This window comes from Pezoporus occidentalis, unplaced genomic scaffold (assembly GCF_034315485.1).
Source record: "Pezoporus occidentalis ecotype Australia unplaced genomic scaffold, CSIRO_AGI_Poc_V1 ctg21, whole genome shotgun sequence".
Classification (NCBI taxonomy): domain Eukaryota; kingdom Metazoa; phylum Chordata; class Aves; order Psittaciformes; family Psittacidae; genus Pezoporus; species Pezoporus occidentalis.
The window spans coordinates 2087058-2111193 of record NW_026913964.1 but is presented as its reverse complement, the minus strand read 5'-3'; the positions used below and the strand labels follow the sequence as shown (position 1 = coordinate 2111193).

Sequence of the window (24136 nt, the reverse complement as noted above, 5' to 3'; positions counted from 1 at the left end):
GTTCCCTGGTGGAGGCTGTGGCATACAGATCCCATGACGGTTCTGTTGTGGGTGCCAATACTGTTCAAAAGAGGACAGCAATCTTCTGAAACTTGTCTGAGGACAAGACAAGTAGATACAGAGGCAAATAATCAAAGCAATCAAACAGTTCTCCCTGAACAGTTGTCAAGACCACCAATATATATGTCCTGTGCCATGGGTTTGTGGTGGTGTGCATGATATGCATGCACCATAGCAACTAGATATTAATCATCAATGCATACGGGCCCATGTTGTGGTAAGTCTTTAGAGGTGCAAGTTGTAGACTGCATCTGGTATACAAAACATGCCTCAACGGTACCAGTTTCAGTGTTACCTCCAGCAGCACTGCATAGTTGAATTCATTACAGTTGGGCTTACATCTTCCTCAGAAGGAACTGAATGTTAGGCCCAGCATAAAAATGCCTGGGCATGAAGAACAACTTCTCTTCTAGTTCTGTGCCCCTCTTTATTTGTAGTTTTCAGTTAAACACCCTGGGCAAGTTCTTTGCTGGTGAGACACCAGTGACTGAAGTGGCACTATGCCAGCCCAGCATTTGGCACTGCATCCTCAGAGTGATGGCAGGGATTTTCAGAAGAGCTCAATCAAGAAAGTTAGGCGTCCAATTCCTCTTATGCTTGGACACTAGCCTCTTGTCAGCTCATCACGATTTCTGCAATGCCACTGATGACCAAGGCAGGCTTTTCCCATTTGCCAGCAACCTGGAAATAGTTAGCAGACAATTTAGTGCCACAAAAGTCTCTGTTTCAGCAATTTGCCTTATTTACGTAGATTTTAATTTGAAGATGACATACCAGTAAAGTGCACCTATACCAACTGGAGTACCGAGAAGAGTTTGGCATGCATTTTCAATGGTGAAGGTGATTCAACACTGGAACAGACATGTATTCTCTTTCTTGCTGGTGTCTTTAAATTGGGGCTGGATGTCCTCTAGCCACCTGGATGGTGCTTTTTGATGGTTCTGTGCTCAGAACAGCTCAGTGAAATGTAATGATTGTGATATATATACCAGGCTATGGAGTTTCTTCTGGTCTGATTATTGCACAAGGAAGTTACTATCTGCAAAAGAAATGTGTGTCCCTATAGAGGAACACCAGGCCATAGGAATGTTGGTCAAAGCTGGAAGTACATGCTGCAAGGTTATGAACAGCTATTGATCATAAGGGGCTCAAAGGGTTCAGTTACTGGAAATTTCTGACCCTCTCTGGAATTTTTACTTGGTCTTTAGATCCTACTGGTGTCAGGGTTTCACAGGCATTGGAGGGTAGGCTTCCAGTGTTCTTTGTTAGGAAATAAGAAAACAGTATTTTTTTCATGGTGATAACAAGCATTTATATAGCAGACGGATCCTGGCATCTGTGGGGTTTTCTGTGGAAAATACACCAAAGATGATCATGTTTAAAGTGCAAGTGATAAAAAACACACGAAGGCATCACACAAAATAGGTCAGATGCAAAAAAAACTCCCTATGAAATTGGAGAGGGGAATGTAGGCAAGTGGGGTATTGTTATCTGAGCTGGAATTTAATCAAGATTCAATTATGAGGTGATGTGGTACTTCAGTGGTGGGATCACCGCCTCAACAAAGCACTGCTAGATTCTGCCTGTCTTTTCACAGATGTCAGGTGTGCACTGGTATAACTTGTCCAACCTCAACAGAGCTGATCCTGATGTACACAAGGACACTCATATTCAGATTTCCCGGCTCTCCCCCTCCTCTTCCCCTCCAGGTCTCTCTGCTCGTGTCATGTGGAATGGCAGAAGTTCAGGTGTGGATCAGAGAAACTTTGAAATGGAAAATCAGAGAATACCGCAGGTCATACTGAAGAGGGGCTGGCAAAGCTTAGGACCGGGATAGCAGAGTGGTGAGGGTTAGGATGAAGGTACATTGGTATGCTTGTATGGGGTGTTGCGTTTGGAGTTCCAGAGAGATCTGCAAGCCAAGAATAATGAATATTGGCAGAGCTCCGTGTGAGTAACAAATGGCTTATCCTGCCTAGGCAAATGACAAAATGTTACGTACTGGCATTTTTTAAATGGATTTTTTTTTTTTTTTTTTAAAGAAAGATTAAAGCAACCGCTATAGCTAAACACGCTGCTTTGCTCTGATAAGATGCCAGAATTGTATGACTTCTACTTTGTAACAAGGTTCTTCATGTGGGTGTAGCAGCCCCTCCTCATACCTAGCGGATACACTCTAGGGAATTTTTACAACAGTGAGTATTGCCTCTTGTAAGGTCACTGAGTAAGAAAGTTAACAATGTTCTATGAAGAATTGCATGCCTTGAGTGTTTCCATCAGAGCACCACAGAAGGGTCTGATGAAAAGGTTATTGCACTGTTATGTGCACAGCAATGACCTCCCATGCATATTGTTCTATAAAATGTTGGGCCTCTGCCCTGCCATGCCCTCCATCAAAGTAATGCCCGTAACTTAAAAATGGAGGACTTGATGTAAATTCAAGTCAGTCCAGTTCACAAAACACCTCTGTCTCTCAGCAGGTAGACAGAGGCTAGGCATTGCCTCCATTGCTCAGGGTCTACATCTTGCTGCAGTTGTGCTATCATGGTACTGCTCTCTCTTTAACTCCTGATCAGAAAAACATGTGTTCAGAGGCTGGGCACTGTTGGTGATGCATCTTCATTTTCTTCCTGTTCCACATTTGGAGCCTTATTGTGCGATGTAACACTCACTTTCTTCTCAAGCCTCTCATTGTCAAGTGCCTGGTTATGCTCAGACATACTGGGACCTACATGCAGCCTAGAAGGAGATGCCAAACTTGATCTTGGGATGGTTTTCCAGGTGCAAGGTATGTATTAGCAAAGACCCCAAGCACATCACCTCCACAGCAAGGTCTCCAGGCTTTACTAGGTGACATAGGGCAATTGGCTCTGCAGTTGGGTAAGCAGGACATCTTCAGGGACGGATAGCTTCTGCACTTGTGGGTTAGCCATGCTTTGAGCCCCGGCACGGGGGCGACAAGAGGACCTACACTGTCTGAGACGCGACTCGTTTCTACAGCAGCCTTGGCCCAGGAGTGCCGAACCGAGGGAAAACGGCACATGGACCGTGAGGTAACTTCCTACGCCAAATTTACTTCCTCGTTGGCCTGACCCTGCCGCAGGGCTCCGCAGTGAGTGCCAATGCCAGCGACAGGCCGGGGACGCCCAGCAGGGCAGTGGGGCGGGCGAAGGGGCAATCAGCGCGGGCCCTCGGCGAGTGCCGGCCGCACTGGCGGGTCGTCTCCCGCATCCCCGCCGGGGCTCCTTGGCACCCGCGCACGCCGTCAGCCGGTGAAGGACCGGAGCAGCGGACGCTCCAGGTGCCGCAGACACGCGGAAAGAGTTCCCCCCCTCTCTGGACAGCCGGCACCACCGCGCCGCCCGGGGCCAACCTGCGCCGCCTGCCTCACGCCCGGGAGCGCTGGCAGGGCGGGGCGGGGCGGATGGCCCTGCCTCCCCGCCATTGGCTGCGGCCAGCAGCGGCCGCGCTTAGATAGGTCCGCGCCGCAGTCAGTGGCGCCGGGCCCCGCCCCGCCCCGGCTTTATAACGGGCATCCCCATGGCCGAGGCGGGTAACCTGCCGCGGCGGGAGAGGGCAGAGGCACCCGAGTGGGCCGGGGGCACCGCGCTTGCCGCCCGCCAACGGACACGCCACTGCCGGGCCGAGGAGCGGCTGCCCGGGGGAGCTGTCTGCGGTGGACGCGAAACCCTGCCGCTGTCCCTCTGCTACCCCGCTGCTGCCGCCCCGAGGGATGATGGTGTCGCGGGCCTGGCGCTGTGCGGGGGCTCGCCCGTTCCTGCTGGCGCTGCTGCTCGTGCATCTGCCTCAGGGTCGCGGCCACCGAGCCACTGGGCCTCGGGTAAGTGAGGGCGGCGGGGCTGCCCCGCCGCGGCAGGTTGTCCTGCGCCCGCCCCGCGCACTGTCAGCGCCGCAGGTGAAGCCCCGGGTGCGCCCCGGACCGGCTTCCGTGGACGCGGACCCTTGCAGGGGCCTCCCCGCTCGGTCGGAGCCGGGTGCCAGCGGACTGCACGAAGGGTCTGCACCGGAGCGACTTGTTGGTATTTACTGCAGGGGTAAAAAAGGAGGGTGTGTTTTTATGTCGCTGGTTTTGCATTTGATGTAGCCCCTGTTCCCAGCACATAGCTTTAGGACTTTCCTTTTTTTTATGTTCTCAAGTAGGGATTAAATGAGTCCCAGCAATAAAGCTGGATGCCTTCAGCCCAGACTTCTTTCTCCCCGTAGGAGTCTAGCTCTGCTTTTTTAATCTGACAGTGTTTGACTTACTGGGGCTGTTAATTTCACTTACCCAACTATTACATTGCTCTGGGGGAGAACCCAACATCTTTTCTAAATATGGTCCTCCCAGTGAGCTAATGTTACCGCTGCAGCACCACGACAGAGGAGCACAAGAGCTTTCAATTATAAAGCTGCAAAACAGTAGCTGTTCTTCAGCCAATGCTGCAATAAAAGCACAGCTCTGGGTAAGCGGAAAAACTTGATCTCTCTGCAGGCATGTTGGATGCATTGACCATGTGCATTCTTAACCCATCAGTCTGAAACGCTATGAAATGTACCTAATTAACTTACACCATGGTTGGGCAAGACCAGGAGTCTTTGGAGTCTCTACTCAGCCGAAGTATAACAATAACGGACTTTAGTGCAATGTTACAGTTCTTTACTAGAAGTGCTGTTTGACCATGCTGGTTATTAAGTGCTTCTCAGAGCTATGGAAAGTGTACTGGCTGCACTAGTGTCCCTGTGTTCAGCTGTGCTGTGTAGCCTCTTTTATAGCCAGATGTGTAACAGCAACTGTTAGAATGTGGCAGATCAGAACTAGTGTGTGCCATAAACTCTTGGAGACCTGTTGTAAAAGATGGGGAAACATAGGGGTGCTTATGCATGCATCTGCATTATCCGATATCAAACATAAACCTCAAAGCTGGCGTGATGCCAGATAGAGAGGAGCTTTGAGGTGGTAAGAGTCTGGCTGTATGACTATGGCCCCTCACCAGCACTGGCATCCAAGTGCTTTAATGAAGAGCAACTGAAACAAAGAACAAAATAAAAAAATCCTGATGGCAGTGCATAATTGCACAATAAGCCTGTCTATCAAACAGTTTCCATGTATGCTGTTTTTATATACTGTACTTTACAAGGCAGTTTAATTGCTCCCTGTGCTGTGTCGTCTTTGGAATGAGAGCTACTTCAGGAGAGTGGAAAACCAAATACAGAGGACTACTGATGTACTTTTTACTTGAAGTAAGTGAACTGACTTTGCTCTTTCTCCCTTTGTGACTGGGGGAGAATATCAGCTGTGAGTGTCAATGTCTGCAGTTATGTAGAAGGATGTGCCTTGAAGTTTTACCTTCTTAAAGTTTTAACTTAAGAGCTCTTAAATGGAAAGCTGTGAACTTCCACGATGTTTAACTCGTGAAGCCTGTCTTCTCTCCCTTCTAAGTGTCATTCTTAAGTGCATGTGAAGGTGGGGAGTATGGTTTACTCATTTGCAACCATGTTGACTGGTATGATAAGCCCCTAAGATTAATCTGCTCTTGTGATTAGACATTGCCAGTAAAGTTGTTGCTAGTATAAAGGTGCCATACTTTAGGTTCCAATGTACACAAGGAAATTCTTTATTATTCAATTTTATGACTATTACCAAGTTACACCAGTGTTTCTCATGCTGACTTGTGGCCCAGAATCTATTCTTGTCAGGAACCTTCCCTGGATTGGAGGGGGGGTGGTTGTCAGTGTTGGGGTTCTGGGGTCTGATCCTCTGGGTTTTCAATTGCTAAGTATGATGTTTATGGTTTCAGACTTTTCCTCATGGTAAGCACTAGAACTACAATTTCTGCAAGCTGAAATGCTTTTAAAGGTGAACAGCAGTGTTTTATCCTACTCAATGAGTTTAAATGAGCATCAACAACACTTAAAGCAGCTTCTTGATCTTTCTCCTTGCATTTCCCTCTTACTTCTGCAGTGTTGCTGATAAGCTAGTCAGCCAGCGTTGTCACTGGATGCATAGGCAGGGGAGTATGGCTTGCTACTGTTTGCAAAAAATGATGAAAAAATAAGGGTATTGAAGAGAAATAAGTATATCTAGATCTCCTGTGACAACAAGGGATCAAACTTTTGGATAAAGTGAGGTAGCTCAAGCTAATTACTTAAACACTGAGGTAGACTACAAGTGCAGTTGTATCTACTGGCCTGCCGGGGTACTTCAGTCACTCAAAAGATGTACAAACTTGTTTCCTGTTACAGTAAACCTACGAGCAGTGACATGAATCCCTTAGACTTGGAAGCATGAGTGACCTGTAGGAAACATCTGGCTTTTGTACCTATGCTGTGGCCCTCTGACAGTTAATAACAGCTGTCCTAAGTAAAGCTCCATATTAAGTCTAATATCATGGATGTCCTAGAAATAACTTGGAAGCCCAGGGCTGTTTTGTGACTCCTTTTCTCACTTGATATGCTCTAGAAAAGTTTCTGCTATGTTTCACAATTGCTAGGTCATTTCTACTCTTGTAGGTCTAAAGAGGACTGTGGAAGCAATCAACTGATTATACCTGGAAAATGCCTGTCTGAAGGATGTGGCCTTCTGGAAAGAGATAATCAGGCTTTGCTTTCTACTCATTTTCTATTGTTGTGTGCCTCTGCTGGCATGAAATCTGGAGTTGTGTGACAAGCCAGGTCTTGCTGTTTCCCCTCCTTGACCCCAAAGTGATAGATGGGGACCTTGACTGGGCTGGCTCTTGCACCTCCGACTGTGTGGTGCATTTGAGCAATATTCTTTCATAGCAGATTAAATGGATTTTGCCATTAAGCTCTGTTTCCCCCCCCCAGCCAAACAATAAATCGTGACCTTTGTCTTTCTAGTTCAGAAAGATAGATCTCTGCAGTGCCCTTGCCTTTTGAGTATAATGCCTGGCCATTATGAACTTGCTCTATTTATGGCAGAGAACTGTTGTTGGTAGTAATGACAAATATTAGTATAGGAAAATGGTGCTTGCAGAAGGAACAGAAGAGGACTGCAGCAGTGAAAAGCTGTACTAGGAACTGGCTTGGATTTTTGGAAGATTTGGGATCTGTACCTTGCAGTGACTGCAGAGGACTAAGAAATGGGAGGGAAGGGCAGTCACTATAACTTTCTTCCTAGTTTCATGCGTGGAAATGTGCCATATCCCTCCTTGAAAGGCATGCTGGTTGGAGATGGAGCGACCTTCCAGTTCAGTCCTGTTGTAAAGGGAAGGTAGTAGATAGTAAAACTATGAAGATACCCGCAGATTCCAGTGCATAAACTGGAGTGCCACAGAGCAATGGGAATTCTCTGCTACTAGTTAGAATCCCAAATAAGAACTATGATAAAAGTGCTGAAAAGGCTCCTGCAGCTTTGCCATTCCCTATGGAGGAGCAAGCAGCATTGCAGCTTGGGTCAAGGCACCTGTGTTCTGCTGTACGTTATCACTGCAGCCCTGCACAGAGATTTCCACAAAGCAGATGTCTTTACACATGCTCTGTTAAAATTAGGGCGATTGTTCTTCATGGTGGGAAGAAATTGGAAAAAGACTTAAGATAAAAATATAAAGCAGAGGGCTTCATATGAAGGAGATCTAGAGCAGATAAGTAAAACTTAGGTTTTCAGTGACTCATTTTTGTTTCTTGGTTTGAGCTTTATTATCACTCTGCATTGCAAAAGTCTATACTGCTAAGTAAAATCTGAAGCGCTTTAATGTTTTAGACTACCTTACTGTTGGTGAGATTTATTTTAATGAAGGATAAGTACCCAAATGCAAGTCTTTAGAAAAGCATCCCCTAACAGGGCAGATCTGTTACTCTATGGCAAAGAGCTTTTGGTTACAGATACACTGTTTTAGTTCAGTGAGAGATGTTTTTGCTTAAATGGAAGCTGTAATTGTACATAGAGCTATGCTAATTATTTCTCTTTCTCCTTGTTTCTACTTAAACCTTGAATGTTAGACAGCTGAATTCTTTAATACATACCAGAGAAACTGATCTTTCTTTTTATACATTATTCAACTGTGTTGAGGAAAGGTATTAATTCTTGTATGGCAAATTATTAAAACATTGTTACAATACATTAGTATTGAAATAGTGGGTCCTGTTCTAAATGGCAAAAACACTGTAGGATCCAACTTGCTCTGTGTAGTCTTAGAATTGGTGTTTTAACTGCCTGAGCTTCTGAGTTGGCTATGAGAATATCTCACTCATGTTAATGGTGATCTGCTGCTAATGAAAGATTTCTGGCCACCAAAAGAACTGTTACAGAGAAGGAAACTACTTGTGTATTTCTGCTGGTGGTGGCAGCAAGCTGTTTAGTTGGTGGAACACCTACAGTGATAACCTCTTGGACTAGTTTTCAAGTTTCTAGCACTAGTCATGTGCTAAGGTAATCTTCACTGCCATCAATGCAGAGCAGATGCTGTCTTGGCATCTTTCATTTCCAGATGGCCTGAAGCAATTGGTAAGATGACTGTAAACTTCATTTCAGCGGTATAGTAGCTCTGAAATATTAATACTGCTGTTTAAACATCTTAGATGTTCTTATCCTGCCATCTCAAACTAATTGTGACATTACTATGTCAAAAAAAAAACCCAAACAAACAAAACCCCATTTGTCTCCTGCTTGGCTGCTGAATCCCCAGCTCTTCTGGGGCTGGCACATCTGACAGTGTAGTGAAGTGTTGCATAATAAACTTCATGCTCAGATTAAAATCTAAACATGGAAGCAATGCAGGTGAAACTGAAGCTAATCCCCGAAGGCTGTTGTGCTGACTGTCACACTGTCTCTGTGTGACAGCATGATGGTTTCCTGTCAGAGCCCTCCGGCAGCTGCCATGAGGTCCCTGGTGCTGACGCAACATCCAGGGACTTGGTGGCACAGCAGACCTTGAGTCAAGTTTGGTGTGCAGAGGTGGTAGTTCACTGCTTGGTCATCAAGTGAGGTTCTGGCAGAGAAGCAGACGTTACAACTTGCAACTTGAACTATGAAACCTACTTTTTGTTGTGTTACAACTTTAACTACTGTCCTTGCATTGTTAGGGCTTTAGGCTTCCTATGCTTGTTTATGAGAAACTCTTCCATTTGTGAAGTTTTTGCCCCAGCACTGAAGGCTACCATTGCTGTGGGTGCATCGCTTCTGCGCTGGAACTTTTCTGGGTAAGGTTTGAGGTCAGTGTGAGGTACTTGCTTACACGATGTGATGAATGTGGTATGTAACTGTCTCCCTCTTCTGACTGGCTCACTTGAGCAGTTAGTATTTGTGTTCAGCAGCTAACATATGAATCCCATGAAGCTTTCTCTGTGTGATGCCTTTACTGCCAATGGCAGCCTGCAGTAACAGCCTTGGTGGAAGGCTGTCCTGCCAGATGTTTCTAGTGCTGGATTCTCTCAACCAGTTGTATTCTTGTTCTCAGACCAGTGGCCTAGAAGCCCCCATAACCTTCCATAAACACTGTCAGACTCTTCCCTGGCAGTCTTCTGGCTGTAGCCTGCTTGGGAGGACAAGCCTGCATGTTGGGTTTGTGCATTTTTGCCTCCCACTGGCTTGTGTCTGAGCCAGCTGCTTTTGAGGGCCCACTGACAGGTGTTCTCATTTGGAGTGGCACGTAGCTATGCAGTGGGGAAGTGAATGGTAGGTGTGAAATGAAAGCAAGCTTAGATGCTTCCCCTCAAGGCCTGTGCCTAGAGATGGGAACATAACACTGGTTTCTATAGGAACAGAGGCTGTATCATTAAAGGTTGGCTCAGGGCTTTGTTGAGTGAAGTCTGGCAGCAAAGCCTAGACAAGCTGCCCACCAGTGCTGCTGGCAGACTCTTCCATGCAGGTGAAGGAAGCCATACAGAAACTGGTGTGTGTAGGCAGATAACTTCCTCTTCCATGGACACCCAGACTCCTCTCCTGGGCTGGAGCTGGAGTTCCTGAGGAGACTACTGCCTCTGGATGAAGAACATGAATGGATGTGAGCAGTGCAATAATATATGGGTGAGTGTCACAGAGTACCATGCTGCTCAGTACCCGAGTACAGACTCAGACCATGTGTCATGGTTCTGTAAACTGGTTGTCTTGCCCCAGACACTGACTTGGAGTGGCTAAGGGGGAAGAAGCAAACTGTATGCATGCACCATTCTTTCTGTGCAAGGCATAAACTGAATTTATTGAGACTGGCCCAGGAGACTAAATGATAGCCCTTGTCGGTCTAGTACTGGATCAAATTTAATTTTAGAGGATCATTAGCCTAATATTTTTCCTATTCTGAGTCCTATGGCAAAGTGAAAGAATGTAACTTCACCTTTTTCAGAGTGGAAGAAGACTGGTGTTCTGCCACTGAGATATTTGCTTCAAGCTGAGGTTGAATTGGTGATAAAGGTGAGGGCTTACTCGTGGGTGAGCTTTTGATGGAAAGAATGTTAGGAAGTACACAAGGGAAGGTGCATAGGAATAAGGAAGATGGGGAAGTAAGACAGATGAAATAACTTCCTTTCCTGGGTTTTTCTTGGCCACTGGTCCAGTTAATGATACTTGGAACTGTATCCAGAGGGAAGTGCCGATCCTCAAATAGAGAGGAGAGCTTCCAAACACTTAGTGGGCAGATTCTGTTTCAGAGTTTCTCTTGGCTACCAGTCCTCTGTATTAGCTAGGTTATAGACTGGAAGGGATGTGGAAAATTTTGTCCATCCCTGCTCTCTTCCCTGTTCTGTGGTTGAGATCAATCACTTAAATTGCATGGGGAAGCTATACTCTGCTTTCTGTTGAGAAGAGTCTACTCACAAGCGTAGCTGCTATACTTAGGCTTGTTTTGATGCATGGAATAGTGCTTGTTCTGTACTCTTGTGGAGTTCCAGAATTCTGGGTTAGGAACTTGTTCTTTGGTTATACAGAGAATCTGAAATATGAGATAATTTGATCCTTCAGTTGCAATTCTAATACTTTAAGGTTTGACACTCCAGCAAATTAAAACAATGCAGCCTTAATGTAAAGGTAACTATCTTGTGTTCTATGGCTGTGTTGAAACTGAGTGGACTCATGGCTGCTTCTTGGGCTGCAGAAGCAGCAGCGTGGTTACCTCTGATATAGAGGGAGAGCGAACCAGAAATCAAACAGATAAGGAAGCATCCTTAGGTGCTAAACCTGGTAAAGGTAATGGTATCCTTTCAAATACAACAAGGACACATGCCTAGGAGAGGTGTCCAGATGTACACTATCTCTAGATCTTGCTTCTGTGTGTACCAGATACACACTAGGCAGAAGCAGATAGGATGATAATCTCTTGTTGCAGTATCAGTAGCATGATAGTTCAGTAGCAGGAAGATTAAAGAACCTACTCTAGCTGGTACATCAAACCACTTCTCTTCCCATTTCTTTGAAGCAGATTTACATGCAATCTACACTTAGGCTTACACAAATACTTGGTGGAATGAGGTGCAAGTTAAGAACTAAAAAGCCAGAAGCTCTTGGTTGTAATTTCCAAGTGGAGAATATTAAATGAGTTAGAGTTTGTGGATACTGGCCAGATAAAGGGGTTTGAGTCTGAGCCAAGTAGCTACTTCTGATTCTGGTTGAGTTGCCATGCGTAAGGGTGGTAACTCTTGGTTTGCATTTGGCTTATTCCTCTGCTTTTAAAAATGAGCAGGCAGGTGTTGCAAAAGTAGATAAGCTGTGTACAAAAGTAGCTTTTAAAAACGTGCATGTATCTGGAACACTAGAGGGTAATCTGCTCCAAACTTGTAAGTGAAAGGTGAGTTTTAATGTGTACATTTCTCTGTCTTAGTGGAGACAAAGTACTTCTAAGGCTGAAGTCCATGAGACTGATAACGTATAAAATGAACTGGGCTGTTCATGCAATGAACATGGCTTTTTTTGCTACACAATTCTAGACACTGCCTGCTATTGTTTCCATTTCTGTGTCTTAATCTAAAAATCTGTGAATCTGGAAGAACTTCTTGCACCCTTTAAACTTAAAACCAATACCAATATCTACCTCCAAGGCTTTGGAGTTCTGTTAGGTAAGGGATCTGATGTAAGGCAGCAATGCAGTACTGCAGCCATATCTTCCTGCTGTTATGGTAAACTGTAGCCAATTGGATTCTTGGTGCTGCTGCTGGTGGTATTTGCCCTCAGATGCAATCCATCTGAAATAGTCCTGAAAAATATGCAAGGTGCAAAAATCTACCGTGCTGGAGCTTAACTTATCCTGCTTCTGAAAGCAATTGCCATGAGGTATCTTAAGTACACTGCTCATGTGTACAAGTCTACAGGTTTACTTCTTGACTGTAAGAGAATGATGCTGTACCCAAAGACCTCAGGTTACTCCAGAGATGCCATCCTGCACTTTCTAGGTAAAATCTGAAGTGCTGGCAAAGTGGCAACTGCTTATTTGAATAGATAATACCTAATGGTGGAAGAAAAATACTTCAGTGGTGGCTGTGCTTCCTAATGAATGGCTCTTGCTTTCCATAAGAAGGTAAGTGTTGAAGGAATTTGCTATGAATTTTTATCAGGGTTGCTACCAGTATTCCTCCTATGTCATCAGTGTCTGTGAGCTGTCTTTACAACTGTACTATTACCCAGGTACAGCCAGCATTTTTAGGAGCAGGAATCATACCTTTAGGTGCAGGATTGAAAGTCAGAGCTTCAACTTGTTAGGTGCTCTGTAGAGCCAGTGATACTCTGCTGCATGGAGGCAGGATGTTTTCTTGGTGGCAGTAATTGGTCTTTCACTCATTTTACTCTTCCTAGTTTAAACCTGAACTGTAGAAGGAGCAGTAGCTGCAATTTCTACAGACATTAATAAGATGGACATAAACATACTTCGGTGATAGTGTATTAATGATGGTTAAACCCATTGTCTGGAAGTATGTCAGCCTAAATTAATTTTTTTGGATGCTCATTTTTAGGAGCTTCCAGGGAGGGGAGCATTCTCTTCACAGTGAACCCTGAAAGTGCTTTATGTTCCAACTTGGTGGTGGTTTTCCTTTTTAAGTGAAGGACTCTTAAATTGAGGCAGGCCAGTTAGATCCAAAGTGCTCTGGTGTTACTGCCTGCATCTGTTAAAGACTTAAGTTTTCCAAGGTTGCCAGGTTCTGTCCTCTCCTCACTTCCCCTGAAATAACAAGTGTGTTGGCAGAAAAAAACTGTATTCTGCTGGACTTAGTGTCACCTAAGCTACTGCCCTTAAAACTTGCAGGTTTGTTCAACTCTAACTGCAGGAACTCCCCTCAACTTCAACACCCTGAAAATCAGGATTACATTAAGGTGGCTGATGGAGCTTTAAGTAACTAGTCAACTTTTGCCATGTTGTCACTAGTATAGGTGCCTTTTGAGGATAAACAGGATGGGGAGTGGGAATCAATCAGTGTGAAACTAGGGCTGCTGATGCTTTTCTTGTCTTTGTCCTCTGTTGTCAATGAGACTATCTGAATTTCAGGATTTTTACTGTGAATGCTAGATACCTAAGGGAGTTCCAGACCAGCTGGATTTGGAACAGAAAGAAGTTGTGCCTTTCTTTACCACAAAAGAAGTGCTTCTTTACCTGAAGCACTTTGGCAGCAGTATTGGAACTGAAATTAGCTGTTGCTCATCAACATACTGGAGTGTATGGGTTGCAGATTTCTATTCTGGATGTAAAAGCACCCATAGGACAAAGCACCTTAGCTCATCTGCTCTGTTTGTAAAATCTGTTGATGTACATCTGTAATGTAGTTATGTTAGCTCTTATCTTAAGAGGATGAAGCTATCCTGATTCATGTCTGTGTGGTTCTTATGTGAAAGTAACTTAAACCCCCCCTAAAAAACACCATCAGTTCCAGCTTCCAAATAAAGCTTTGCCTATAGTATGAACTTCAGAGAAACTCTGTAAAAGTAGTGCTTTCTAGAACACCAGTGTTTTTTGGTGCTGAAGTTGGAACTGAGTGGGAGGAAAAAACCTACCACACTTGTGTAAATTTGACTGCTCTTAAAACCTGCCTTTTAGCATCTCTGGATTGACCTAGTTGTATGACAACACATCTTAAGCCCACAGATTTGAGACTCTGATCTAGCTTGAATAGCTGGTGAGCGTCAGAAGTAAATGAAGTTTTTAAGTTTCCTTTTGGAACCCTAAGAATTTACTTAAGTCTCCAAGATTTACTTCTAGTTCTGCTGGCATGAGGACAAACTAAAACCAAAAAAGCTTCCACAGCTGCTTCACCTAGCCCAGGGACTTTCTCCTCTGCCCTGCACAGGAGCGCCAGAATAGATGGGAAGAGTTCAGTAGGAAGATCCCATGCAGTTTGTGAAGAGAAAGATTTGATTTTAATTGAAACTTTAAAAACCACAAGAAACTTTAGCTGTCAGCAGGTTTTTCCCTGTAGCAAAGAATATTGAGTTCCAAAGGCATATCTCTTTTTCCCTACACTAGAAAAAGGAAGATCTCGTATCACAGTAACTGTTCTTACTGCTAAACTTGATACCTTCTCAGGTGTCCCATACAACTCTTAGCTCATTACTGCTTTTCTTAAGAAAATGTCCACATCGGACCTTAAGTGGGGAGTCTCCACTAAAATTACTTCCAACTTAACTTGCCCACTGATAGTGTCACTTTGAGAATAGCTATAGATGAAAAGCTTCTGACTAGCTTTCTTGCTTATGTCCAGACTTCTGTCAAACTATGCTCCATACCCACAGAGATGTGTACCCTGTGTCCTCCCTTCAGGAAGGGCAGGGAGAATGGGAGAACAGTTCTGAACTTGGTAGTTCTTGCTGAACCCTGCCTGAAGCCTTCCTCCTGGCAAAGATGAGTCTAACTTCAGGAATTCATGTTTTTCTTTGGAAATCACTGGGACAGGTAAATCAAGTTAAACTGTACATATATTTTCCACCTGACATGCTTTCCTTCAGTTTGTTCAGCTTTGATAAACTCCTCTCAGGTGTAGAGATGTAGCCAACCTTTCAGTGCAGTGATTAAGTGCAGCATGTCAGAGCAAAAGCTAAAGATGATTTTCACTTCTCTTTCCTTTTCTTCACCTTGCATGAAACCATGGAGAATACAAGCACTTCTACTCAGGAAGTGCCAGAAGGCTGATGATAGACATGATGAGGTCACCTCAGATTAAGAGGACAAAGTAGGGCGTTATCTTTGGCTTGACTCTGGTTAGTATTTATTAGAAAGCGAACCTAGGGATTACTACAAACAACTTAAGCCGAGTGTGTAAACTCTTCACTTCATAGCTGACTAATGTTCATACATATCCATGCATTTCCTAAGGCAACCAATTAGGATCAAGTGAGAAACGATAATCTTGTTAAATCTCATGCCAGTGTTCAGATGGGTAGAACCATACTTATCTAAAATTGCTTTAGTGGGACATGCTAGTGGCTTTTGTTTCCCCAGCAGATGCTGATGTAAAAATACAAGACTCTCTTGGCATCTGTTCTGTTGTGAGGTGATTGACACCAGTGCTTGGTGTTGTTTACATAAAGCAACTGAATGAAGTCACTACTGGATTCAGCAAGATACGAATGCTGTCTTAAGTTAGTAAATGCTGACATCAATGAAGCTTGCTTAATTAATGCCCTGTACTAAATTGCAGTAGGATTTGCTAACTCTGAATAGAGCAAACCTCTTATAGGCAGGGGATAGGATCTGAGGAAGAATTTGTTTCCCAAAGAGTAGGAAGTACTTTCTTCTTTCTCATTCCCCAGATCTGTCCTTGTTTTTGCTGTGGTTGCAGTATCAACTCTAACTGAAACTCTTGTCAAGCTGCTTTCTGGCTTTTTATTAATCTTGAGCATGTGGCTTGGGGCTCTAGATCCCTGAAATGAAGGGGGAAGCACCAGGAAATTTCCCTTTACCTTAGGAAGACACGTGTTAGGTTATTTTCTGCGGAGAAAGCTGCTGGTACTTATGTCATCTTGTTATCAACTGATGATGGTTAAAATGTACATCTGGCTTTTGGAAATATTCTAGATGTGTTATGGGGCAACATCTATGTTAAATCTAGGGCTGTATGCAGAGGCTGCTCAGCTTGAACAGTTTTAGTTGGACCTACTGCTTTCAGACGGTGAGCCTAACTTTGTAGGAAGCTTCCCTTTAAGTGTGATTTCGCCTCTGGGGGAAAGTCTCTGTAGAAACTGAGTGAGATTATAAAGTCATCCCATTTTAAAACTCAAATGGCTGTGATTCAAAAATACTCTAACCTACTAAAGAAGCAGTTGTGGAGGGCTGAATAAATAACTGGCAAGTGTCTGCCTTAGCTGAAGCTTGGAATTCACTCCGGTAATTGCACTATGAGCTCTTAGGGTAGAAAAGAAAAACAAAAGGCAGATGTTTCTTTATCAGTCTGAAAGGTCAACAGTTCTCCTGGAAAGATGGGAGAGCTCAGAACCTCCGATTTGCTGTCAGTCAACATGACAAGATTAAACAGAACTGTAATTAATCATTTGCATTCACTTAATTCCCCATTCCTTCCTTTGGTTGCTTTAATTGCTGTTTTATTTGTTTATGCTAGGGAAAGCTTCCTTTCTAGATTTCAAACAATCCCTTTATTTCTTAGGTCTTGCTTATGCTACAGTCACCTCTAATGACAAGCAAGATGGCACTAAGTCATCCACAGGACCAAATGGCATGGGCAGTTCTTAGCTAAAGTGTGAGAATGGTGCCTGAAATCTGCAAATTAAAAGGGTTTCTTCTTTTCTTTTTGCTGGTGTGGCTGGCTGACCTTGCGCAGCTGCCAGAGCCTCCTCACTTCTTCCCCTGGTCCAGCATGGGTCTTTCCCATGGACTAAAATCTTCCAGAAAAATATGCTGCATTGTGGGCTCCAGGTTCCTTCAGGAAATATCCAGCTGCTCTGCTGTGGCATCCCCTCTATAGGCCTGCTCCACCATGGTCTCTTTGGCAGGCTACTGAGCAATCTCTGTTTTTGGCATCTAGAGCACCTCTTTCTCTGACTTTTTTTGGTACTGTGGCTTCTCACTTCCCCCCTGCCATGTGACATTCTGCCTTTTAAGTATGTTTCCGGAGGCATCGTCATCTTGGCTGATGGGTTTAACTTCGGTCTGCAGTGGGTGTGTTGTGGAAACAGCTGTGTCCAGCACAGGACAGTCACTGACTTCTCACAAAGGCCACCTCTGCACCATGCTGCTACCAAAACCTTGCCACACAAACCCAATGCAGCTGATTGGGTGAGGTTCTACACTGTTGGTCTACAGGCTGAAGAATCAGTGCTGTCTTGAAAGCTTCCAGTAGAGTCAGCAATGATGTGTCTCTGCTTCTGGAAGTACCACCAAGAGGGAGTTCACACATCAGTCAAACTGGTTGTGCCCTGAAGTCAGCTGTTTCAGTTCTTTTCGAGGCAGTGTGGATATCTTGTAGAGGTTGTGTATGGTTTTGCTGCAAAAGGTACCAATGCACCTATACTCAAATGCTGTAGTCTAACACACTCTCAGTGTTGTTAATATTTTGAAGATGTAGCATCAGATTGGCTGAGTACTTTCAGGTTCTGTTCCCACATGAATGTAGATTTCAGTATTGATCGTGCTGTTCTGTTTTTTTTTTTTTTCCATATGAGTGCTTCTGCTTCTAGAGTACTGTGGTTCTGTACTGATTGTGAATAGCTGCTTTGCAGACATTTGTGTGACTTCCGTAGTAAGGGAAGGCCTGATCACCTTACTTGAGAAGTGCTTTGGGATTCTACGAACTACTGAAGCTTTAGATCACAGGGTACTGATGTGAGTTCTCTGGCAGTGAGTTGGGTGGGTGATGTGTGCTAAATCCCACAGGAACTTGAGCACCTACATGCTATTAATTTCTGCTGGTTATGGCTCCTTAAGGAGCCTCTAAAAATCTGTCATGGCATTGCAATGCTGTTGCAGCCAAACCTAGGGACTGGCTTTTAATTTTCCCTCTTTGGAAGGGGAAGAGAGCACACAGTTAATGGGAAGAAGTACTATTACTAGTCCTGGTACTAAATTCCGAAAGAGGAGTTGCCAGATTTTGTAACTCCCCACAAACTTCAACCTGGGAAACTTATAGGAGCATCGATATAGCATCTGGATCTAGTGTTGTGCACCCTTGGATATGGACAAACCCCCATGCTTTGATTCCCTGATGAGAGCATGTGTGGTGGGTTAACCTTGGTTGGACAACAGGTGCCCACTAACACTGCTCTATCTCTCCCCTCTTCAACTGGACAGAGGAGAGAATATATCAGGAGAGGCTCACAGGCTGAGATAAGGACAGGGAGTGATCACTCACCAGTTAGCATCATGGGCAAAACAGGCTCAGCTGGGGGAAATTAGTTTAATATTAACCAAATGAGAGCAGGATAATGAGAAATAAAACCAAATCTTAAGAGCACCTTCCCCCCCCCCCCCCCCTTCTTATCTCTACTTTCAGTTTCTCTGCCTTCTCCCCCTCAGCAAGGCAGGGGATGGAAATGGGTGTTGCAGTCAGTTCATCACATGTTCTCTGCTGCTCCTTTCCCCTCATGGGAGGACTCCTCACACACTTTCCCTGCTCCAGCCTGGAGTCCCTTCCATGGGAGACAGTCCTTCACAAACTTCGCCAATGTGAGTCGTTCCCATGGGCTGCAGTTCATTATGAACTGCTCCAGTGTGGGTCCCTTCATGATGTGCAGGCCTCAGGAACAGACTGCTCCAGCGTGGGTGCTCGTATGGGGTCACAAGTCCTGCAGCAAACCTGCTCCAGCATGGGCTCTTCTTTCCATTGGTCCTGTCAGGAGCCTGCTCCAGCGTGGGCTTCCTGCAAGGTCACAAGCTCCTTTGGGCATCCCCCTGCTCCAGTGAGAGGTCCTCCACAGGTGATATCCCCTGCTCCACCATGGACCTCCATGTGCTGCAGAGGCACAGCCTGCCTCACTGTGGTCTGCACCATGGGCTGCAGGGGAACCTCTGTTCCAGCTCCCGAAGTGCCTCTTCTCCCTCCTCCTTCAGTGACCTTCATGTCTGCAGAGCTGTTTCTTTCACATACTCTCACTCTTTCTCTGGCTGCAACTGGTCCTCCACAGTAATATTTTCCTCTTCTTAACCATGTTATCCCAGAGGTGTTACCACCATTGCTGATGGGCTCAGCCTTGGCCACTGGTGGGTCCATTGTGGAGACAGCTGGCATTGGCTCTATTGGACATGTGGGTGAAGCTTCTAGTAGCTTATCATAGAAGCCACCTTACACCTTACAGAAGCTACCTGCTACCAAAACCTTATCAAGAAAATCCAATACAATATATTTGGCACTTAACAGTAAAAAGCCTAGCTAGTATTATGTCAGTGCTGTCAATTGAGGGATAGAATCATGATAAAAGTTTACACCAGTTTTAATTTGTGAGCATTTTTTTTCTCTTGGAGTTCAAGTTGCAGGTGCTGAAACTTGACATGTAATAGTGCTAGTGCTCTGTGCTTGATGGTGGAAAGGAATACGAACTTGAACAGAGAAAACATACTGCCCAAATACTTAGGTTCCAACTTAAATATCCTGTACGTCAAAGACAAAAATGTCTTCTCTTATCTCTTAGAAAGCTCTTTTTACTGTTGCTTGAGGCTAAAACTTTTCTTTGATAGTTGTCTTTAAATTATGTCTTTTGCTGGACAGCAAGCAGCAATTTGGTCACAGTCACTAAACAGGATAAAAATAAACTTTAAGTTTCCAGAGCCTGCCAACTTCTGTAACATTTTAATCTGAGGGTTTAGGTCACTATGAAATTGTTTCTCAAAGCCTCATGAAGGCTGTGCTACTGCAGTAATTCATAAACACTTACTGACCTTACACTTTAAAGCACTAATAAAACTGTACTTCCTTTCTTGCATTGCTTGCTGCCTTTTGGCAGGATTTTGTGTAAAGTACAAGCTTTAAGGAAAATAAAGCAATTATGGAAAAAAAAATTAAAAATTGTCCTATCTGTAGAAGCACCACTGCTTCAGTTAAGATTGTTGCCAGTTAATAAGCTTATGTGTGTACTTTTGAGCTGTAACAGCTTCCTGTCATTTCAACCCATAAACAATCATTTATGTTGCATCCATACTGTTGTCTCCAAGCCCATGTTTGAGTGTGTTTTCTGATCCTCTTCTGTGTGTTGAACTTGTTGCTTTGGTCTGCTGTGAGCTACAGCCAGACAACTTAGTCCTGTGACAGGGCTGACAAATTTTGCCTGCCAGTTGTATGGCTGGAGCTGGATTTAGTCACTTGCCTTGGTGGTCAAGTCTGGAAGAAGGACAGCTACTGAAGGCAGTTTACACAGCTCTAGACTCCTGGCTGAAGCAGTGACATCTCTTAGTAGTTGAGACTACGTGAGCTCTCATTGTACTTCAGTGCCTGATAGCCGGCCTGTGCTGGCTGTAGGGATGCACCATGCAGAAAATGGGATCTTTCTGTTTATACTAGCTTAGCACTTCTAGTTATCAGGCTAATTCAGCTGTTTGTGTCCTGCAACATACTAGTGAATTGAATAAGGCTAACTTTTGGAATAATCTCTAGAAGCACAGTGATTAAAAAAGCTGTGGCTGTTTGCAACTTACCTTTTGGAGACTGGACACTCAATTGACATTGATAGTAGGTGCATGTCTCCTGTTTCAGAAGCCCAGTGTCTTACTGTTGTGGTTTAAACCCAGTCAGGCAATTCGTTCACTCACTTCCCCCCACTTCTTGCCCTCCCCCTGCTCCCGGAGGGACGGAGAGTCAAAAAGAATGCAACTCCCATGGGTTGAGATAAGAACAGTTTAGTAACTAAGGTATAACACAAATCACTGCTGCTACCACCAATAATAACAATGATAAAGGAAATAACAAGGGAAGAGAATACAACACCTCACCACCAGCCAACCGATAACTCATCCCCCAGGCCCGACCAAGCACCAACCCATACCTCCTCTAACCCTGCAGACTCCCAGCCATTCCGGCTAACTCCCAGTTACATCCCGGGCATGACGTGCTGTGGTATGGAATATCTCTTTGGTCAGTTTGGGTCAGGTGTCCTGTCTCTGCTTCCTCCTGGCTTCCCCTCCTCCCTGGCAGAGCATGAGGCTCACAAAGTCCTTGGCCAAACCAAAACATCATTGTTATCAGCTCTGTTCCCAGGCCGCAAGTCGAAAAACTGCACTGCACCGCACCAGCTACCAAGAAGGAGAAACATGACAGCTACTGCTGAACCCAGGACACTTACCTGCTCTCAAAGACCAGTTTATTAGCTCTTGCCATCACCCATAGTTGGACTGTTTGCACATCACTGGATTGGAGATGTTGGTTCAGTAATAGTACCTGGTATTAGTCATGAGCAAGAGGCAATAATGTGACTTATGAACACTGAGTAGGTACACAATGTGCAGTAAATCCTAGACCTGTGCTTAAGAGCTCTGGGCAAAGCCTGGAAGTGCTAGTTACGAACTCTAATGCTGTCCTATTATATAGTCCCTGTGAAAAAAAAAGGCATTACAGCTGTGAGTCTCTGCTACAAGTTAAACAGTGCAGATAAAACACTGCTTTCCTGTCCTGTAGAGAATGCTTGGGAGTTATACTTACAGTTATGCTTCCTACCCTTGTCTCCTTAGCAAAGCCATAACTTGTACCCACCATGATAGCAGCAAATAGGAACAAATGTTGACATCTACTAAAAAAAAATATAGTAGATCCCCACTCCACCCCAACTTGTGTGAAGAGTTGCAGTGCTCTGGTGTGATGTTCCTGCCAAGTGCAAGTGCAGTCTTACATGCATGAGGAGTAACTTTAATTTCAAGGATGTATAAGACAAACCATTTCTTTAGCTTTTTAAAGATAAGGTAGGCTAAAGCTCTGCATAAAGCTTGTTGAATGGGGAGGATGTATTCCCCCCCACCCCCTTGAATAGGGTATATATCTCAAAGCAATAGTAAATTATTTCTTTGCTAATGTGAAATGAGGAAGACCAGTTCAATGTGAGAATAGTTAAGATGTCTTGGCTAACTTCAGCTGAAGGCAAATCTCTCTGCTTTTAAAATAGGAATACTTTTGCTGGTGTCCTGTGCTGGCAGAGCTTTCTACCTACACTGCAACTTGTATAGGTAAAATTGAACACCAGAGTTGTCCAGGCTTGTTATAAGCATCTATAGTGGCTATCTACAAGTACTTATCTACTAACAGAAAACTATACATCTCTCCAGCAGAGATCTGGGGTAACTTATATGTTCCAAGTTTAGCATTATAATTAGTTTTATCCTGCCACTTGTCTGGAGGGTTTCCCTCCTCCATACCTGGTATAGTAGTGTGGGTAGATCCAAATTGTTTGTGTACTTTTTAAGTCTGCAAGGATGCCCACTTTCGCCAGCAACTGTAGAAGACATGCCTATGATCAGATAAAGGTATTGCCTGGACTTTCTGGAGCTGGGTGGACTTCCTGGAAGTGCTATAAAGTGTCATCCTTTGTCATGGTGTAACCCCACTTACTGAACTGCACAAGGGCAAGATGCAACTCCTGGAATAATGTGATTGTATCACACTGGTAATGACACTGTTGTGTGATGCCCTAGACAAGCTCTTTTCAAGTTGGATGTGAAGCAGCACTTAAGAGAATGTTGTGGCTCCTCAGAATCTGGAAGAGTTATGTGTAGTGAACTGGAAGCTGAATTTTCAAATGGTTTTCATGAATGGGTTTGGTCCAGTTTATACCCTGAAAGATATTTGTCTGAACAGCAAAAGGAAACTCTGAGCCCTTAGGTATGAGTATGATGAACTAGATTTAGCCTAGCTAGGACACACTTTTAATCTGGGCTTTTAACATCTACATTCTCTTTGCTATTAAGTTCCGTGGCCAACTTGTGCAAGGTTCTTGACAGCTGCTTTTTATTCTCCATTGTCAAATATTTAAGAACAAGCTTGAAATAGAGATAATTCATCTGAGTGCGTGGCTTCTCTGCTCATCTGTTGCTTGTTAAATCTGAATGCAGGATTGTCAGTTGCTTTCAGTTCTCCTTGTTTAGGTTTGCAGTGTATGTAAACATGGTGTGTTAAAGCATTCATGCTGCAACTGTGAACAAAGCACTTGATGGGAATAAGGAAAGTAGGTCTGGAACATGTATCAGTGTTGAACTTAACCTGGAAGGGAGGAAGACAGCATTAATGTCTGCAGATGGGGCAGAGAATGCTCAGAAATGATTTGTCCTCCAAAGTACCAAAAAATTCAAATGAGATGGCAAAAACTTGACCAACATACGTAGTGGTGTGCCAGGGTGGGAAGATACTTGATGAAGTGAAGGGTTATAATCTTGCATTAAGGTAGTTATGATAACTATGGGATGTCTTTGGTGTTCTAGGCATGAGCATCCAAGTGGCGATGAGATCCCTGTGAGCAGAGGACTTCAATACTGGCTTTCTCAACTCAAAAGTCTCTGACTTTCCTATAGAGCATAGGGCAAGGCCTGTCTCTCACACTGAAACCCATTTTCGCAGTAATTGTCAATGCCCTCTAGTGGCTTTACCTGTAGAAGGAATGGCTGGCTTGTTACCTCGAACACCAACCTCGGGTGTTTTGCTCAACAGAAAGAGGTAGTCGGAGGTCTGTGTTCTAGGGGCACCGCTATGCTCTAACTGTAGGAGGGGGAACAACGGAAAACATCCAGGAAATACTTCCCGGCTTGAGTTATTTAAATATTACTTCTGCAAGCATTGCATAAGTGAGATCAGGGGTGCTTCTGCCCTTTCAGGCTGAGAATAAGCCTTCTCTGAGATGCCAGCTGCAGAAGAGTTTCAACATTCTCTTCTGTAGGAGCCTGGGTTTTAAGAAAAGAATCAGATGGTCTGACACTAAAATAGGAAGCTAGTCAAGACAGACTTTCAGAACTACACAGTGCAGAACCACATCAGCAGTGCGAGGTTAAACCCTGTTTTACCTCACACCGTGGGAATAAACTGCATGCCACTGTCTACACTGCAAGAGCCTTGGAAGACTGTACAGGCTTGGGGACTCAGAGCAGTGGGAGGTTTGTATGAGCAAATCAGCTACAGGTGCGAGCTCCTAACAGCCTCAAATACTGCTGCCTGAGTGCTCTCTGTTTCTTGCTCTTTTGAAGAGTAAAATCTGGGATGTTCAGTGTTTGTGTGGCTATAGAGGGTA

The 24136-nt window shown here is 44.4% G+C and overlaps 1 protein-coding gene across 7 annotated transcripts in view; it reads left to right on the top strand.

Annotated features, from left to right (window-relative positions):
* Positions 1-3657: 3657 nt before the first annotated feature.
* SMOC1 (SPARC related modular calcium binding 1) overlaps positions 3658-24136 on the top strand; it is a 138608-nt gene continuing 118129 nt past the window's right edge. For 6 of the 7 annotated variants that reach the window (XM_062619183.1, XM_062619179.1, XM_062619182.1 and 3 more), the window contains exon 1: positions 3658-3901. In XM_062619183.1, the coding sequence (XP_062475167.1) occupies positions 3794-3901 (108 nt within the window). In that variant the 5' untranslated portion in view covers positions 3658-3793. Of the gene's footprint in view, positions 3902-4131; positions 5302-24136 lie in introns of those variants that run through there. The other variant, XM_062619180.1, reaches the window with a different exon arrangement.